The 8390-nt window shown below is 38.3% G+C and overlaps 1 protein-coding gene across 1 annotated transcript in view; it reads left to right on the top strand.

The window, feature by feature from the left end:
- Positions 1-8390, top strand: part of LOC111862196 — a 47887-nt gene that overhangs the window by 15103 nt on the left and 24394 nt on the right. Inside the window, exon 2 of the mRNA XM_023847391.2 lies at positions 293-390. Coding sequence (XP_023703159.1) covers positions 312-390 — 79 coding nt within the window. The 5' untranslated portion in view covers positions 293-311. The remainder of the gene's footprint in view (positions 1-292; positions 391-8390) is intronic.

Below are 8390 nucleotides of genomic sequence, written 5' to 3'. Positions count from 1 at the left end.
GTCATTTCCAAATTATCTTCACTATTTGTCAGTGGTTGATGACATGTCTTCGTGAAGCTGGCGGATATAAAATATATTTACATTTCTTTATACGGTTCTCGGGTGGTCATGTATGGAGACAGTAATGGCCATTTCTGCAACTGCCTCAAAAGTGAGCTAAAAATGGAAAACAATTTTTGAGATAACCTATTAACAACACAATTCAACATACTGAATGTGAAATGACGTAAAAGTATCGATTTGTTGCCCGGCAATGAAAGATAAATCAGTTTCCTTCCAAACATTGTTTCAGAGAAATTTTAGAGAAGAAAATGGAAATTGGGATTGAAATTATTCCGTACCTCGCAGCTGTGGTGGCAGTCGTCCTAATCTTCATAGCTGAACTTCACAGTAAGTAACGAATTGCCACGCGTTAATGAACAGATACGGGGTTTGGGCTCATTATTGGATTTAATGAACAATCATTACTTGTAACTACAAATGATTATAATAATCTCACCAATTTACATACTCTACAAATAAGTACGGCACGCACTAGATATTCTCAGTTTGTGATAGCCTTCACTGGTCGTTAGCAGATTACGCCAAAGTCAGATTCACATGGCGACCGATGGTCATTTGATCAGTCCATCTTTTTGTCTATTACCCTCTGGAGCCCACGACCAGATCGTAGTTACTGTTAGACAGTTACGATTTGATTTTGTCAATAATGAGCATCCTCTCTGACAATATGATGGGCCTGTCATTTGTCGTGGTCATTCTCCATCCATTTTCAGTGTTCTTAATGTTTACACTTTTACATATACATTACATGGTATAATAACGAATATATAAATGTCATGCATACAAGGCCTCTGTCAGTTCATGCTGAAAATAGCAGATCATGCTCTATCTTAAGTAGCTCACCCTATAACGGTATCACAGTCACTTGAACGGTCGTACGCTTGACCTTCAACAACTTTAAGCCTCTGTCGGTTCTATAAAAGTGGTAATTTGGAATGAAGTACATCTCATGGTGTTTCAGATTTCTTCGAAAACAAAGCCACATCTACTCATAGAGATAGGTTCTGCAGCAGCTTACTGCGTTCATAGCAATGAATCTCAACGCCATTCACATTAAATGCCATGAATTCGAGATGTCCCTTTTGTCTTCATCATATAACCTCGGTACGTACATCGAAGAAAACATCGTTTCCCACAGTTCCTTCAATAAAGCGTAACGTATCTGTTGCCGCGAGAACTTGTTTGCTGAGCCATTGTCTAGCAATGTCTTTTCTGGGTCCAAGCCGGAATAGCGGACCCAGGAAAGGCATTCATTTCTAGGTAACAGGCGGTAAACACACTCCCGCGGTAACGAACACGCGAACAGTAATTAGGTTAGAGGTCGTTGAACATGTGGCTCAACAACTCATGAACTGTGCTAGACAATGCTTTCTGTACGGTCCGTGCTGAGGCTATACAACGACCATTGCATTGTTCAGTAATGACTTACGCTTGTCCCTTCTTGGAATTAGTGGCAGACACCTGCCCATAAAATATCAGTGTCTGCAAAACCATTGCACATCGTTGGAAATATTCCAAGGTGCACACCTGTCCGCGATTTGCTCACAGCATTCAATCTCCCGTATATATACGATAATATAACAAAATTGTACAGGAAACCAGCAGAAGTCACACAAAATCATGAGAATGTGTTGTTCGCGGTATATAACAAAGTGAAGCCAGGCGTAGAAAATATAAGAGACTTGAACTTGGTGGTGGCCAAGCTTACGACCATTCAAGTGACTAAGCTGCCATGATAGCATAATATATATTGTAACGTGTTTCGTTACCGAAGACGCCGTAGAGATGGTTAAATGGGTTTATTTAACAATCTACAAATAACGGCTACAATTAATTATCTCACAGTTGCGGGGTTTCACACTTTATAACCCTATGCGCAAATCAGCTCACTCCGTGTTCAGTAGTCTACACGTATGCAGTAGGGAAGCTGTGTATCACTGTATCACACACTCCCAATTACACAATCACACACACGTCCGGTTCTTCTTTCCGCGACGGTTGTTATACTCCACTATAGTCGGCTGACTGGAGAACTGTTGATAACACACTCGCTCGTCGACTACTTAACTCAGCGATGTCCACGTTATAACTGACTCCTAGCTGCTGTGCAGTTCCTTATATATCCGCCGTGGTGCCTGTTACGTGCCACGTCACAGTAGGAAGCGGTTACTGGTACGTAGTGTTGCGCGTTACGTCACCGCGGAGGGGCGGGAGGGAGCGCTTCGTTACCGCCACGCACCTGTGGCCTGAGTTGCCACGTCGCTGCTGGGTAGGGAGGGGGTCTCCGTTCTGCAACATGTTACAATATGTATGTACGACAGGCATGATCTGCTCTTCAAAGCTTGTACTGACAGAGGACTTGTGTGTAGTGCAAAGGGAATTACTTTAAATAACATGCCCTTAAGTTCGAAATGTACACTTGACAAAAGGCCAAGCACATTCAACAGAGACAATCCTATCTTCTCGTCAAAGAGGATGTTACAGGAGGACTCTTGCCGCAAGAGTTTAGTTGAAGAAGAAAATCTCTTCTCCTAAGTCTCGAAGGACTTGACGCCAAGGTGAACTGATTCTCCGTAAACCGCCAGTCGTAAAGTAAATCTGACTTTGATTCTGATTTTTCGTATGTATACGATTATATAAATTAATTGTGCAGGCAACAAGCAGAAGTCATAGAAAATCATGAGAATGAATATGTCCGCGGTATAGGACAAGGCAAGCTTTTCCTTGTTATTAAAGTGTCCGTCAGTAATGCAAAAAAAATCGTTAAAATATATATAAGACTTCTAAAATACAAAATACCTTAAAATTATTTTAGTTCTACATATGTTTGCGACATGTTTCGGCCTCATATGGGCCATCATCAGGCTTCTATGCACGACGTCGTGAGTTGTTACGTCTCATAAGCAGAATAGAGTCTTGCGCTTTCTTTGCGGGTATCAGTTTTGTGTGCCGTGTTATACTTGCATGTGTGTTATTCTAGTTCGGTCTTCCTGTAAACTAAAGGCAAGGCCAGGCACGCAAAATACAGGTGGCTTAAATTTGACGTTACTCAAGCTTACGACCGTCCAATTGACTATGCCGCCGTTGTATTATAAGATACGTAAGATTGACATTATCTGCTTTACAAAGTGTAGACTGATAGAGGACTTACATATTGTGAAAAAAGGGAGAATTTTCAATAACATGCTACACTTGCGATACATACATTTGACGAAGAGTCAAGCATATTCATAGGAGAACCCTATTTTCTCCTTAGAGAGGATGTTACATAAGGACTATGACCGGAAGGGTTCAGTACAGAAAAATGTCTCTGATCGTAGTTCTCATGGGACTTGACGCCAAATCGATATAATTGGGGTAAGCAGCCAGTAGTAACGCAACTTTGCCTGTAACTTTTTTCTTTTTGGCATGAGCTGTAAGTGAGCAGTTGCAGTTTGTGGTTCACCATGAGAAATGTCCGCAGTTCAGTTCAGTTCAGTTCAATTTATTGTAATATTCCATCAATCAAGAACACGCTACAAATGTCGCCCGTCTGATGCAGAACCTGTCACTGATATAAAAAGACACCAAATACTCGTACTATATACGCTTGGAATATTAAAGCGTCAGTCATAAAATAACAAATCAAGACAACTCAACGTAATACACTGTGAATTTGAAAATAAATCAGTCACTAAATACTGTAACGTGTTTCGTTACTGAAGACAACACTCGGATTGTTAATTGGTTTATTTAACAACCTACAAGTCGTAACTACAATTAATTATAATACTCTTGCGGGTTTACAAAATCTACAAACATTACACACTATTCTATTCACTCTGTCCTCGGTAGTCTTCACGTAGATATAACGTGGGAGCTATACAAGTGTCACTGAATTACACACCCGCAATACCTTCTCAGTTATCACAAATTATCACTGAGTATCACACAAAAACTCTTCTAATCACAAGTCCGGTTCTTCCCGCGACTGCTGCTATATTTCAACTGTCTCCCTAGGCAGTGTAGTACTCTTATAAATCCTCAGCCCGACAACGGGAAAACGCCTCGCTTCCTGGTTGCCTAGTCGTGTTTACTGATTGCCTAGCAATGCTGTAGGTATTTGTTTAGGGCTGGGTGGTAATCACGGTATTCCTTGTTACGTCACCGCGGCAATGGTTGCCTGGAGCAGCTGCTCCTCTTCCACGTCACCGCTGAAGGAGGGGTGTTTACCGAGCATTGAGTGGTAATGGAAGGAGTGGGGGTATCTGACATCACTCACACACCGCGGAGTTTACGTGACCCCTACTTCCCGTTGCGCCATCCACGTCACAATACTAATGTATACGATCAGCATAAAAGTATATTATGTAAGAGCCAACAAAAGCCCTGTGAAACATTTTACATTCAAATCATTAATTACCGATGCTTTATAATTAATTTAATAAAAACCTAAAATCTATATAAATAAAACTGTAAGAGGCATAATAAAATTACTTACAATGCCTGTGATAAGTATATAGTATCATAATTACCAAAGGGAATAAAATATCCATTTTAATTATTGAAAAAAAACTCCTGCAATGAGTAAAAAGAATTTTCTAGTAAGTACTTTTTTAATGAAGATTCAAACAGTTTCTTCTTATCTATGATGCCTTTCAAATAGGATAGAAGCTGATTAAAAATCTTAATGCCCATGTAATAAACACCTTTTTGGTAGACAGACAATCTTGGTTGTGGGAAATGAAAATTATTTTTGCTTCTGGTATTTATGTGTTAGTTTTATATAACTCTCTATTATCTGATACAAAAGTTAATAGTGAAATTATGAATTGAGAATGTAATATGTCCAAATACTTAACCATTTCTCTACATGAGTCTTTTTCTTTCTTGGAATTAGTGATAATTGTTATTACCCTTTTTTGCAATCTAAGTATACTGTCACTATAAGAAGAGGTCCCCCAGAAAATAAACCCATACATCATAATGCTGTGAAAGTAAGCGAAGTAAATCATCCTCAAGGATTTCAGTGATACAAAGGCTCTAAGTGTCATAATTGCATAGGAGGCTTTACATAATTTTACCTTGAGACCGTGAATATGGTTTTCCCAGGACAGGGGATCATCAATAGTAATACCTAAAAATTTTGTCTCTGTGTTGTTACTGATACATTTGTTGTTATAACTGATGTTTATTGGAATAGTTAAACTATTCATCGTTTTAAATTGTAGGTATTGACTTTAATTAAAATTTACTACTAACAGATTGGTGTTAAACCAATTATTTAATTAATCAAATAAGGAGATGAAGTCTTCTTTAAAATTTATACAATTAGTATTATTAACAATAACACTAGTGTTATCAGCAAAAAGAATAGGTTGAGAAAACCACTTAAGGTAAGACGTTTATGTAAAGCAGAAAAAGCAGTGGACGGAGTACTGATCCCTGCGGAACACCATGTTTATTCTTGCCCCAATTCGAGGTAGCATTTCCTTGTGCTAAATTATCTTTATCAATGACACGTTGATACCTGTCTTTAATATATGATTTCATTAGTGTATTAGCACTGCCTACAATTCCATAGAATTCCAATTTCTTCAATAGAATGACATAGTTAACACAATCGAAGGCCTTTTCTAAATCACAAAAAATACCCCCGACAAATGATATATTGTAACGTGTTGGGGATTCAGAAGAGTCACTTCTATGGAAACGCTACAACAGACTGTTGCCTAGGAAGTAACAGTAGCGATACTGTAACCCCAACAGTGAGCCGTTGTATGGAGAACATCGAATCTCCACAGTTACCTCGAATACACGGAGCGTTCCCACAGAGACAAGGCAATAAAAACGGGTCGTTGCGTAGGAATCACTGAATCAATAAAGCAGCGTTTCCCCGGTGATAGACAACAGAAGGCATTGTATAGCAACCGCCATGGTTATAAAAGCCTAGCTTCCACAAGAGCAGTTAGTTGGAATATAGTAGTCGCCAAGAAAGCTAGTTGGGAATCAGCCGCCGTTGAAGAAAGTTGTAATATAGCAGCCGACAGTGGAACAAGGATTAATTATAACAGTGAAGCAGCGGATAATAATTGTACTCGTAAGTGTATAAGTGTGGAGAACAATAAAGGTTCCACGGAATTTGATACCCACGTGGATTTATTTGTTGCTTGACACACAAAACACGTAACAATATTATTTAATGCCTGCAGAATATCATTTACTAAGATGAATGTTGCTTTTTGTGTAGAGGAGTTACTTCTAAACCCAAACTGTTCTGTAGACAATATTGTCACGTGTTGGGTGTATAACGCGACAAATAACTTCACGCCGTATTGGGTATAGTGAATTTTATTTCACACTTCCTCTTATAATCACACCAATTTACAGATTCACAACTACTGCTGTCTACAGTATCACAATTACTTGACCTGCGAATGCTAGGCTACAACTGACTGATTGACTAACTCCCTGGCTAAGTCGTAACTCGTAACTCACTGCTGGCTAGATTCCAGCTCAACTCGTAGTCTGCTGCCTTGAAACTTATGTCGGCGACTGATACACTTAACTGCCTTCGGCGGCTGTGTAGTTCCCTTATATAGTCGCGGTGCTTGCGTGTTGCCTAGCAACGCTCTTAGGAGTTATTTACGGGTACGTAGCAATTGTGGCGTTGCGTGTTACGTCACCGCGGTGAGAGGGGCGGGCTGTTGACTTGCCTATTACCATAGTAACGACAGCTCTACGATGCCGCCACGTACAGCTGAGGAAGGAGGGGGTGTCTCATTGCACAATATGTCACAATATATTACTGTTAATTGCGTGTTCTAAGATTCTTGCATGAATAACTTTCTCAAATATTTTAGAAAATAATGTTAATTATGAAATGAGTCTATAATTCTTAATATTTTTTTGTCGCCTTTTTGAATAGCGGTATTTTTATAGAATATTTCTTTCGTGAAGGAAAATTTCCTGATAAAATTGATCTATTGCAGATATGATTGAGTGGGGCAGCAATAAAAGGAGAACTTATATTTAATATTTTGAGAGAAATTTCATCATATCCGGATGAGTTTTTAGGTCTAAGGGCTTTAATAATTTTAGCAATCTCCTTAATCGATGTAGGTCAAATATTAAGTTCGGAAAAGGACTCTTAAAGACTCTAAATAGGTAATTCATACATTCATTATTGTAGTTATCTTTACTATTGATGTTGGTTTTTATTTTATCAGCTACAGAGAGAAAATAATTCTGAAAGGCATCGGCTATGTCTTGTTGATTCTTTGATGTTATTGCATTACTAGTATCTATAGATTGAATTACATTGCTATCAGTTTTCTTGTCAGTTATAGATTTAACAATATTCCATGTAGTTTTCATTTTATTACTTGACTTTTTTATTAATCTATCATAGTGAAGCTTTTAAGCTGCTTTTTTTACATCAGATAATATTCTGGAATACAATTTGTAATGCTTTTTTAATTTATAGTTATTATTGTTTTTGTAAAGCAGATAAAGTTCCCTTTTGTGTTGACAAGATACTTTTATGCCTGAAGTTATCCGGTTATTATTTTTGTCCTATTATTTGTTACTATTTGTAATGGGAAGCTGGCATAGAAAACTCTCAAAAAAGTGTTCAGAAATGAATTATACCCAGTATCAACATCATCACTGTTAAATGTCTCGTCCCATGTCTAATAACTTAAATTCATTTTGAAATTTAACAGCGTATGATTATTGATATTCCTTCTAGTTATAATTTTCTGTTTATGGTGACGCATACCGGTATTCTTAATAATTAACTGTTGAGGGTCTTGATCCGATAAACCATTAAATATAGGATAGACCGAGTGATTCTTATATTGCGATGGATCAATAAAGATATTATCAATCAGCGACTTCGTACTATTATAACTTCTAGTTGGGAAGTCTACGATAGGAACAAGACTGTGTGATGACATGATAACGTCAAGTTGTTTTTTCTTTATGAGATTCCTTTAGGTAATTAATATTGATGTCACCACACACAATAATTTTCGCATTATGGTTTAATAAAGATTTTAATGCTATATCTATGTTGTAAGTTTTGAGGTTTTCACGGCGATGACAATGAAGAAACAGGGTTCAGTCTCAACAAGTCATGGAAGCCACTCATCTCTTGCCTCAAGAGAAATACAAGCCACTCCAATTCTTCGCCATGTCATTGACGTCAGTAGCCTGTCCCCCGGTATCATGTCATTGACGTCAGTAGCCTGTCCCCAACCAACTAGTTCTTCTTGCCTACCGCACTTCTTAGTGCTATTGACCTCAAGTTTCTGGATTTACTGGCCGTCCCCCTCCCCCCCTACTTA

This window comes from Cryptotermes secundus, unplaced genomic scaffold (assembly GCF_002891405.2).
Source record: "Cryptotermes secundus unplaced genomic scaffold, Csec_1.0 scaffold1265, whole genome shotgun sequence".
NCBI lineage: Eukaryota > Metazoa > Arthropoda > Insecta > Blattodea > Kalotermitidae > Cryptotermes > Cryptotermes secundus.
Note: the sequence above shows the minus strand (reverse complement) of the source record. Positions and strands in the feature narration are given on the sequence as shown.